This window comes from Nicotiana tabacum, chromosome 3 (genome assembly GCF_000715075.1).
Source record: "Nicotiana tabacum cultivar K326 chromosome 3, ASM71507v2, whole genome shotgun sequence".
Lineage (NCBI taxonomy): Eukaryota > Viridiplantae > Streptophyta > Magnoliopsida > Solanales > Solanaceae > Nicotiana > Nicotiana tabacum.
In genome coordinates this window covers 33,090,636-33,102,570 of record NC_134082.1, presented here as the reverse complement: position 1 = coordinate 33,102,570, position 11,935 = coordinate 33,090,636, and the positions used below count along the sequence as shown (strand labels likewise).

The 11,935-nt window shown below is 37.7% G+C and overlaps 1 protein-coding gene across 1 annotated transcript; it reads right to left on the bottom strand.

Moving 5' to 3' along the window:
• Nucleotides 1–1,034: 1,034 nt before the first annotated feature.
• Nucleotides 1,035–11,518, bottom strand: LOC107806762 (proteasome subunit alpha type-5-like). The gene is made up of 9 exons (XM_075249341.1): nucleotides 11,330–11,518; nucleotides 11,164–11,245; nucleotides 10,993–11,073; nucleotides 10,162–10,275; nucleotides 9,942–10,043; nucleotides 7,915–7,973; nucleotides 1,846–1,948; nucleotides 1,462–1,527; nucleotides 1,035–1,375 (listed from the first exon to the last, which is right to left on the bottom strand). The coding sequence occupies exons 1-9, from the start codon at nucleotides 11,341–11,343 to the stop codon at nucleotides 1,283–1,285; spliced, it is 714 nt and encodes a 237-aa protein (XP_075105442.1). The 5' UTR covers nucleotides 11,344–11,518; the 3' UTR covers nucleotides 1,035–1,282.
• Nucleotides 11,519–11,935: the final 417 nt, after the last annotated feature.

Genomic DNA, 11,935 nt, shown 5'->3' with positions numbered 1-11,935 from the left:
AATTTCAAGTTCAATGTTAATTTCAACCCAGTTAAAACATACCCAAGAAGAAGGTTAGTTTCAAGTTCAAGGTATGTTCTTGGGGGTTTGAATAATTGAGTTTTACAGTAAATTGGTTTTGTTCTTATCTGCCTTTTAACTCCTAATCGAAAATGCATTATCTGTATTTTTACCCGAAATCGAGGATCCACCAATGAAATAATAATAATTTTTTTTCAGGCAACCATTGCTCATCTCAAGGATAAACCGATGCAGGCGCAGCCCCAATCATCATCAAGTTTTGGAGTGAGCAGTGGTGTTAGGTCAGCTGCAGCAAGGTTCTTAGGTGGAAATGGTAGTAAAACACTTAGTATTGTTGGAGGAAATGGTGGAAGTAAGTCTATTGGTGGCATGAGTGATAGGGTTGGATCATTTAGCGTGTCAAGTTCAAGCAATTCTCTTGGCAATTCGAACTTTGAAGGCAAAGGAACCTATTTAGAGTTCAATGTTGGTGATGCAATTTTTATCAGTGACTTGAATTCTCGAGATAAGGTATCCTCATCAACAGATTTTGCTTTTCTGAGATGGTAGATTTGATGATACAGATGAAAGAGACGACCGAAGAGTGAAGGGGATTTGGTATGAAGGGCTAGGTTTGGGTTAATAATTTGGGTGTGTTTTAACCAGGTTGGGTTTGGGTAGATAGGCCTAACCAAAGTAAAAATTATGTAGGGCATGGGTTAAGTAGCACCAGTAATGACAGGACACATGGAAATGTGGGTCTTATAAATATTTAAAAAAAAATCAGTCGTTAGTCAAGTAATGGCATAGATGGGCCAAATGTGTAACGATAGTGTCATGGAAATAGCAAGCTTTTAGCGGATGGCATCGATAGGTCATTTCTGTAAGTTGAGTAGTATTTTTAGGCCTTTTCCATTTAATCAATGATATTGACCGTGGAAAATGTTCCAAAGTACTATTTTCCATCTTTAGAACAGTCACAACCTGAGTAGAAACTATGACAAGAATTATGTGGTATCATAAGAGATCAAGGATTTCAAATCTCCAAACAAGTTTCAATACCAAATTAACTGGCAAGTACATCCTGCAGGACACGTAGCAAATAGTACTTCATCCAGGAACAACAGAACACAGGCTGGACCTTATGTCTTAAATCAAATCTTAAGCCACGATCTCCATCATTTCAACCTTGCGAAGAAAAATATATTCCAGGAAATCTAGCAAGACTACAAAGCAGCGTCGTTATAAGAAAAAGTTGGTGATGAGAATAAGTAGAGCTTTCTTATAGGCGGCTGATAACATCTTCCACCTCAGAAGGTGAGTAGAGATGGTAAGTTGGAGATACCCTTGCAATGTCAACATTATTTGGAGTCACCTGGCATCATATGGTGGATTATTTTCCATAAATAGATAAGTAGAGCATATAAGTCTGCATAAAAAATACAGTAACATGAAACTTACCTTTTCTTCCATCACTTGCTTAAGAATAGAGAGTGCTATAGCTTCAGCTTCTTTAAGGGTAAGGTCCTGCAAAATTAGCAAACAGGTAGAAGTGAAATCCACTTTTAAAACCACATAATACTTTTATTAGGCTTACTTCAAGAATATAGCAGTCTGCTACCAACAACTTTAGTTTAGTTGGAGCACGTTTATTGGCTTTATCCTCTTTCTTTCCCTGGCGGCCGCAGAGAGTTTTTTTTTTGGGGGGGGTTGGTGTTGTGTGTTGTTGAGGACTGAGGAAGTCAGTAGCATCAACCAACGAACAGCCCGAAAGGCTGGAGTCATTGTATAAAGACAACTCATAATTTCATTAGGATGAGATATGCAAACTAATTAAGAAGTTACCTTGTTATATTGCTCCTGCAAAGAGCTGTCAGCACCTTCAGAACCTGAACCAATAGCTTTTGCATTGCATTGCCAGAATGTTCCAGAAGGATCAGTATAGTATCTGCATATTGCAAGGTCCACAGTTAACACGAGAAGTCCATAACATCATACCAGATGGCCACAGGAATTAATGTGGGAACTACATCTGACAGAAAATTTGCTCAAAATGCCAAATGTCTTCATATTAGTTTTACATAATTTCACATCCTATATAATTCCCAGGAAAACTTCAATAAACAATAAGTCTGGTATTAGTAGCTCGTACAATTATACATTGATGAGGCAAATTTTCTGCCATTAAAAAAGCTTCTAGCAACTTCTTTAGTAACTTGGCTAATTTGTAGCGTCATCTTCTACAGCCTCAAAATGGCCTTCTTCAGGCTTAAGAATTTGATCATACATAAATGACCATCTTGCTATATTGAGATATCTCCGGAAGATAATAAGGAGAGGTTCATTCACGTCTAGAGTAAGGACTCGTCGCAACCTCATCCGTGTTGTGAAACATGGAAGTTATATTTATGCAAATGGCAGAAGTTTACACTTATCTTACTTATCCTGACTGTTAGATATGTAGTCTTGTCCCACATTGGAATAAGAGTAGTATGTCCTTGTATAATATAGCTATAAATAAAGACCTCTTGTATTGTATTGAACACACAATATCAATATATCATATTTTATCCCGTGCCTTCTCACATGGTATCAGAGCTATCGTGAGAGATTTATCGCTGTGCATAAATTCCAACGATTCCGGGAAGTGAAATCAGTCACCGGAACCCTTTTTCCGGCGACTTTCAAAGTTGTTTTGCGCTTTGTCTCGGTCAGTATTGTGAAAAAAATCCAACATTACCACAAGAATAGTCACTGTCCGGCGACCAAACCCCAGTGAAAATCTTCGGCGGTACTGTAGCTGCCCGAAGAAAATTTTCCGACAAAGTTCCGACGTCGCGTGGGCCACCTTCCGGCCATTTTTTGGCGACGACTCTTCAGGATAAATTGTTCCCCTTGCAATTCCGAGCCTATTCATCTAGGTTACGCCAAATTCCGACCACTTTTATATTTTTCCGGAGTGAATAGTGATTTCAAAAGTGGACTTCCGACAATTTTTTGAAAAAGTTCCTTCAGAACAGTTGGGTCTTCTGGTAATTCCGATCCTACCCCTACTGTTTTTATTTCATTCCGACCACTTTGAATATTTTTCGGCTGCTACAGTAATATTCCGAGAGCTATAGTATTTCTGGAATGAACAGTGTTTTCCGGCGCAGAACAGTGTTCTGTTTTCCTGCTGTAAAAAAGTGTTTTCTCAGCGATTTCTTCAGTTTTCCCAAAGGAGTTACTAATTTTCACTATTTCAAGTTAACCCTACCACTATTAATTGTAGCGACATGGGAACCGATACTTCGAATAGTCGGATGGTTTCTTTAGTGGATTATTTTGAGTTTCTTCAGTACAAAGCAGGTAAGCAGACATCTTCTGAGATAGATTCTGTTGTTCAAACAGGTAATAACGTGACTTGTGTCTCTCAATCTTCATCCTCTGAGTCTTGGATCATTGATTCAGGTGCATCGGATCATATTTCCGGTAACAAATCTCTTTTCACCACTATTTCGTATTCTCAATCTCTTCCAAGAGTCACAATGGCCAATGGGTCTCAAACCATGGCAACTGCAATAGGTCAAGCAAGTCCAATTCCTTCCTTATCTTTAGATTCAGTTCTTTATGTCCCTAATAGTCCTTTTAATCTCATAGCTGTTAGTCGCCTAGCCAAATCACTTAAATGTGCCATTTTATTTCTTGATGGCCATGTTTTTATACAGGAACACAGAACACAGTACAGGGCGGATCATTGGTACCGGGCGTGAATCAAATAGGCTTTATTACCTTATCCTTGCTAAATCACATGGACTCACATCTTGTCTTCCTTCAACAACTTGTCATGTTACTGATTCACCAGATTTATTACATAAACGGTTGGGACATCCTAGTTTGTCAAAACTTCAGAAAATGGTACCTGGTTTATTTCACTTGTCAGCTCTAGAGTGTGAGTCTTGTCAGCTCGGTAAGCATACTCGCTCTCATTTTCCTCGACGTATTGATAATCAAGCAGAGTCCCCTTTTACTTTAGTCCATTCAGATGTTTGGGGTCCTAGTCGGGTCAGTTCTACCTTAGGATTCCGCTACTTTGTTAGTTTCATTGATGACTATTCTAGGTGTACCTGGATATTTTTGACAAAAAATCGATCTGAGTTGTTTTCTATTTTCCAAACCTTTAACGCTGAAATTCAAAATCAATTTGGGTTTTCAGGAGATATTGTTACAAAGTTTGTAAAGTCGAATGATCAACTAGCAGATATTTTCACTAAGTCTCTTACTGGTTCTCGTATTAGTTACATGTGTAACAAGCTCGGTACATATGATGTGCATGCACCGGCTTGAGGGGGAGTGTTAGATATGTAGTCTTGTCCCACATTGGAATAGGAGTAGTATGTCCTTGTATAGTATAGCTATAAATAAAGACCTCTTGTATGTATTGAACACACAATATCAATATATCATATTTTCTCTCGTGCCTTCTCACATGGTATCAGAGCTATCGTGAGAGATTTATCGCTGTGCATAAATTCCAGCGATTCCGGGAAGTGAAATCAGTCACCGGAACCCTTTTCCCGACGACTTTCAAAGTTGTTTTGCGCTTTGTCTCGGTCAGTGTTGTGCAAAATCCAACACTACCACAAGAGTAGTCACTGTACGGCGACCAAACCCCAGTGAAAATCTCCGGCGGCACTGTAGCTGTCCGAAGAAAATTTTCCGGCGAAGTTCCGACGTCGCGTGGGCCACCTTCCGGCCATTTTTTAGCAACGATGCTTCAGGACAGATTGTTCCCCTTGCAATTCCGAGCCTACCCATCCAGGTTACACAAATTCCGACCACTTTTATATTTTTCCGGCGTGAATAGTAATTTCAAATGTGGACTTCCGGCAATTTTTTGAAAAAGTTCCTTCAGAACAGTTGGGTCTTCTGGTAATTCCGATCCTACCCCTACTGTTTTTATTTCATTTCGACCACTTTGAATATTTTCCGGCTGCTACAGTAATATTTCGAGAGCTACAATATTTCTAGGGTGAACAGTGTTTTCCGGCGCAGAACAGTGTTCTGTTTTCCTGCTGTAAAAAAGTGTTTTCTCAGCGATTTCTTCAGTTTTCCCAAAGGAGTTACTAATTTTCACTATTTCAAGTTAACCCTACCACTATTAATTGTAGCGACATGGGAACCGATACTTCGAATAGTCGGATGGTTTCTTTAGTGGATTATTTTGAGTTTCTTCCGTACAAAGCAGGTAAGCAAACATTTTCTGAGATAGATTCCGTTGTTCAAACAGGTAATAGCGTGACTTGTGTCTCTCAATCTTCATCCTCTGAGTCTTGGATCATTGATTCAGGTGCATCGGATCATATTTCCGGTAACAAATCTCTTTTCACTACTATTTCGTATTCTCAATCTCTTCCAAGAGTCACAATGGCCAATGGATCTGAAACCATGGCAACTGCAATAGGTCAAGCAAGCCCAATTCCTTCCTTACCTTTAGATTTAGTTCTTTATGTCCCTAATAGTCCTTTTAATCTCATAGATGTTAGTCGCGTAGCCAAATCACTTAAATGTGCCGTTTTATTTCTTGATGACCAAGATTTTATACAGGAATGCAGTACAGGGCGGATCATTGGTACCGGGCGTGAATCAAATGGACTTTATTACCTTATCTTTGCTAAATCACATGGACTCACATCTTGTCTTCCTTCAATAACTTGTCCTGTTACTGATTCACCAGATTTATTACATAAACGGTTGGGAGATCCTAGTTTGTCAAAACTTCAGAAAATGGTACCTGGTTTATCTCACATGTCAGCTCTAGAGTGTGAGTCTTGTCAGCTCGGTAAGCATACTCGCTCTCATTTTCCTCGACGTATTGATAATCGAGCAGAGTCCACTTTTACTTTAGTCCATTCAGATGTTTGGGGTCCTAGTCGGGTCAGTTCTACCTTAGGATTCCGCTACTTTGTTAGTTTCATTGATGACTATTCTAGGTGCACCTGGATATTTTTGATAAAAAATCAATCTGAGTTGTTTTCTATTTTCCAGACCTTTCACGCTGAAATTCAAAATCAATTTGGGCTTTCAGGAGATATTGTTACAAAGTTTGTAAAGTCGAATGATCAACTAGCAGATATTTTCACTAAGTCTCTTACTGGTTCTCGTATTAGTTACATGTGTAACAAGCTCGGTACATATGATGTGTATGCACCGTCTTGAGGGGGAGTGTTAGATATGTAGTCTTGTCCCACATTGGAATAGGAGTAGTATGTCCTTGTATAGTATAGCTATAAATAAGGACCTCTTGTATTGTATTGAACACACAATATCAATATATCATATTTTCTCCCATGCCTTCTCACACTGACGAAAATACGATATCAACTACCTATAGGTAATACCAAATGGAACAAATTTACCACAAGGAGAAAATGTTAAATGATACATTCTAGTTGGAGCAAAAAAAACCTATTCAAGGAAGGAAAGTCGCCAGGAAAAGAGAAGGCAGATTATGATCATTAGTCAGGATTACTGGATTTTTGAAGATCACTAAGAGGCAACTCAGATCAATAATATTGATGGAAAGTTCATAAATGACATATTTGCAAAAAGGGAACTAGTCATCTGTCAGCACAATAATCTTGAGATGTTCCTAATGCAAAAGTCATGGAAATAAGCACAACTACAATGTACCTTGTGCTGAAGCTGCTCATGCATAATTTCTAGCATGCTGACACAAAGAAAACGAATAAACATGGACAAAAGGAAGTGGAAATGACTGAGCGTTGACAAAGTGACAGGTCAGAACAAAATCTTTCTTTAATTTGTATAAGTAAAACAGCAAATCTTTTAACTTGAAAAAAGAGATATTAGTCCATAACAAAGAGGTTTAATTGTTGTAAGCTATTCAACTGATTTTTGACAATTTTATCGCATTTGGTAAACGCTACAGTAGGTTCGGAATTTTTAGCTGGGGAAATTGGGGTTGTGTAAAAAGGGGAGGGGAGGGGGCTGGTAAAAAGGGGTGGGTTTAAATTGAGCGACGTGGTTGACACGTGGCAGAACCAAGAGATAAACAATGTCATTACTCATTAGAGACTAATGTCTACTGTTTGGAAATAAGGACAAATCTTGCCTATGTTGGTAATGGCAGAGATGCATTTGACCCAAACTATTAATGGAGGGCAAATTTAAACCATTTCGGATAGTGCAGGGGCAAAATGTGCCCCTTTACCCTAAAAAGAATTGAATGGTCGAACGCTAAGTTACTCCGACACAGCAGTTTAGGTGCCACACCCGTGTCAACACGACACTAGCATGGGTGTGGGTATTGACTCAAACAATTTTGGTTACTTTGACCACGACGGGCGGAAAAATTCGGGACGAGATACAATTTGATTCCCGAAATTAGAACCAAAACTAGGAAAGAAAATAGCATATCTTATCTAGGAAGTCCACACTTTATAATAAAGCATTCCTCAAAATTTCTCATAATTTAGACATTTTTTTATTTTTTTAAATTATTTTTAGCCAGATCCCCGTACCCGTACTAGGATCCGTATCTCCGAGTCTTAGAATTTACATCTCGAAGGATCCGACCTCTAGATCCGCACTCGTGTCGGACACCCGCACTTGTGTTCGAGCAACTTAGGTCGAATGTAGTAAACATCTTCTGGAGTTCCACAAAGTTACGCGAACTTAGTCAAACACTCTTGAAATTTATTGGTTGGGGGGGGGGGGTACACAAATAGCCTAGGACTGCTATTTAGAAATTAGTCAATACTTATTTTGTCCTGGAAATTTGAACTAAAACTCTTAACTTGAGGACTTTATGTAGAAAAACAAAAGAAAGGTATCCAAGAGATGAGAGAAAACCTAGGAAAGCAAAAGATGTTATGTTTCCACTAATGTCATTCAAGGGATGAAAATACTTACAAGTTGGGACCATTCTCATCATGACCAGCAATAAGAAGAGATACGCCAAAAGGTCTGGACTGCACGAACAAAAGAAACACGAAAGTAATGCACAAAGGTGATAGATTTGAATCTTACACTAGTCATAAGATTAAAAAAGGGAGGTGCTCAGAAAGAAAGATATAGAAATTAAGGGAAGCCTATAAGATTCTTTAAGAATTAAGTAATAGAAATTAGAAAGTATGTGTGATCTTTAACAAGATTCAGACATTAGTTCACTTTGCCAAAATTTCCAGATAGTATTTTTTGAAAAAATTACTCCATAAAACAAGAAAGGCCAGACACGATAATGCCACCAATAAACACAAACAAGGGAACAAGACAGATACACCCTATAGAAAATCGTCAAATGCAAACCAGGTCCTCAATGCACCAAGTTTATTAATTGTATATTACAGAGCAACTTCACCAGAATAAAACTCAATGCATATCAAATTTTGTTTTGAAACAAGCCGTTGCCCTTCATCTTTCTTTTCCATGAAAATATTAAGCAAAGCTATGTTGCTCGGACTCTGCAAAAATGGTGCCGGGTACGCGTCGGATCATCCAAAAGTAGTGCATATTTTAAGGATCCGACACGGGTGTGACAACATTTTTAGAGAGTCCGCGCAACATAGAAGTAAAGTCCATAAATCAGAACATTAGGCACAAGCTAGCTCCCGCTTTCTTTCCTAAATAACAGAAGTTTCCAAGCAATCTTGCTTGGTTATAGTGCGCATTCACACCAGCAGATAAAGCACCATTTAAAGATATGAACTCTTTATAAGAAAGTTTGCTGGAAAATCAACTTTTATATATGCAGAGCTGCTAGAGCCAATCAAACTCTACAATAAAGTTCACAAGAGTATCTTTCCGGAGACTAGATTGCAGATAGAAGGTATATTTTGAGAAAGTAAACCAACTGCAAAGAAACCAAGAGGTTGTATGGTGGACATTCTTCCAATAGCAGATTCTAGCAATAAGAAAGATCTTGGATCCAAGAGTTAGCCACCAAATCTTTCCCTTTTTTATAAGGGTAGCTTTTGGGTCAGGTTGCACACACCTCGATTATTCCATCGAACACATGCTACATCCCACCAGCACAAGTACAGGGTAACTCTGCCCACCAAGGTTTAGGCAAATTGGAAGAAATTATAGTGTATTTTTTTTATCTACACTAGAATATGTACCCCCATCTCCAAGATTTGCACCCACTTCAATGACTATTAGGCTGCACCCTTGGGTGCGCAACCTAATCTACCATTACGATAGGTAAAGTTTTGAAATTAAACAGGCTTGGGTATGACTTAATGGATATATGTATGTATATGGCATGGGTACATTCAATTTTTAGCCGCTTCGTAGCATATTTTATGTATCAATAAGAAATACCAATATCAACTACTCAAAATCATATCATTTTAATAATACATGCTTACTCAAAGATCATTTGTTCAACATAGGTATGCAAGAGAAAGTGAAGAGTCCATCTAATATAGTAGCACTCAAAAGGCTTTCAACAGAAAGAGGAGCAACAAATTACTGATTTTCATGATCCAAACAAATCTAATACAACTTTCAAAAACGTGAAGACATTGAAGCATGGTCAACAGTCAATATCACGTACATAATATCTACTGACACAAGGGATAGAGAATGAGAATTACTTTGAATTTTTCACATGACTGCGAAATATAAGTTCCTTGACCCTTTCTCCATTTCATACCCACATAAGGAGAAACAACATGTGAACTCAAGCAGAAAGGCACCATTTGTTTTTTCAAATTAGTTAAGCTAACTAAAAATATCTAATCATCCCGTTAAATTTAGGTAAGCCATGTAGCTCCAGATAAATGGGGAATGCAGAAAGGTGTATTTGGACCAATACCATGCTTTCAAAAATCAGACATCAACAACAAGGACACTGAAATCTTTCAACTAAGAGGAGTTGAAAGTGTTGAGTTCCAAATAAGAGAGTAAGTACATATAATAGTAAAAATGATTCTAACCATGGATTCTTCATCACCCTCTCCAAATCGCAGGGCCAAGTCACATAAAGCTTGTGTGGTGGACTCAACTGTCATTGGTTCACCATAGGAGAATCTATGGTTCTATTGAGACATAGAACAAAACAAGAAAGCTCAGTCAATTATTTGCTGTAGAATTCCATTGCAAAAAATTATTTGTCGTAAAATTGAACTACAAAAATTGTGTCTTCTATTTAAATACCTGAGTTTCAACCCGTGCATGTTCAACAAGTGTCCTGGCATCAGCTATTAGTCCACTCATCGCACAACCAATGTGCTCATCAATTTCCATAATTTTCTCCACACTACCTGGTTCCTGTAAGAGTATCAAAACAATGATGTGAATGAGGAAAACACCGAATTAGTGAAACAACTGACAGGCCGACAGTGGGCTCTCCACTCATAATCTGCAGCAACTGCTTAAACAACTGACAGATGACAAAGCAAACCATAATAAGCAGAAAAGGCAACAAATAGGAAACTGTACCATGCTTTTCAATATTCTCAATGTAAGAAATTTGCTCGGTTTTCCCATATTTATCCACTACCATATTTAGCTAGAGTTTACTAGTTGCTACTTTAATAATTCACTGATCACTAGACAATGTCTCCTAAAGCTATACCAATTACATTATGCAACAAGGGAAGAGAGAAATCAAAAGTCATTCCTGTAGCTCGCATTGCCTGCTGAGAAATAATTGCTTATTCTATCTTCCTCTCATAACGTAAACAAGAAGACAATTCAGCCGAGGAAAGTTCACCAGAATTTCTTTGTTCTCTTCTTTTAATAAAGAAATGATTTTTTGAAGGCCAGCTGAGTCACATGTATTAATTCTACCAGCATTTTGTCTACTGATTAAGAAGAACAAAATTAATTGGTGCTATACTGCTAGTATAACATAAGCAGTCCAGTCCACAAATTTACAAGCCTAATTATCATAACCATACAACATTGACTCATCAAAAAGCAAAGTAATTTGACACACAAATTCAAATATTCACAAAAGGAAAAAGGATAGAAAAGGTTACAAACCAAGAGAGGTGAGGTAATGCGCTTCTCAACAGCAAGAACGACTCCATCCTTTGTCTTTAACCCAATGGCAGTCGAACCCAGCTTTCAAAAAAAATCACGACCCCCAAATAGAATTGTCAATTGCACAAATCGTCACAAACACATAAATTAAAAATCCAACCAATAAATAACCTTAATGGCTTCAATTGCATATTCGACTTGAAATAGGCGGCCTTCAGGAGAGAAAGTGTTAACACCTCTATCGTACTCAGTTCTTCATACCAAAATGTCTAAGTCAGATTTGAAAAGGAAAACAGTATCACGAATATACCCTAGGTTAAGCCAAGTGTAATGTTACCTTGTGAGAAACATCTTCGATGCAGTTAATCACAGGTTTTGACAACTCTTCTTAAACTGAGAACTAATGGCTTCAATAACTAAGAAGCATTTCTGTAAAGCAAATATTTAGACTAATGTTCACTTTCTTGCTGATACTTGCTTTATTTCGGGTCGGGTTTACTTCAGCCCTTTTGCTGCCGAGTAGCACAAATAGGATCTTTTAGCATGCTGATTAGGTTTTAACCTCGCTTAAAAAGATTTTGCAAAATAACCTTACTAATAGAACTTTGACAGCGACAAAAAAAAAAAAAAAAAATTAGAACTTGACAGCAAAATCCTAACGGTTCACCCGAATAAGTTAAGATTGACGGGCAAAAATTCTGCCGTTAATTTGGTTTAACATATTCCCGCAAAATAAAGGACCCCTTATTTTAATAAATCATAGTGTTAATAGGTCTATATTTTTTTATTTAAAAAATGCCCATTCCATTAAGGATCGGAGAAGGAGAAAGGAAAAAGGATGAAAATATAAATTTATACGTATTTTGTGCCATAAATCCATCAATACTACTGAATCATAAGTCTTAGTGATAGGTTATGAGTTCAAATTTAAGATCACCAATTA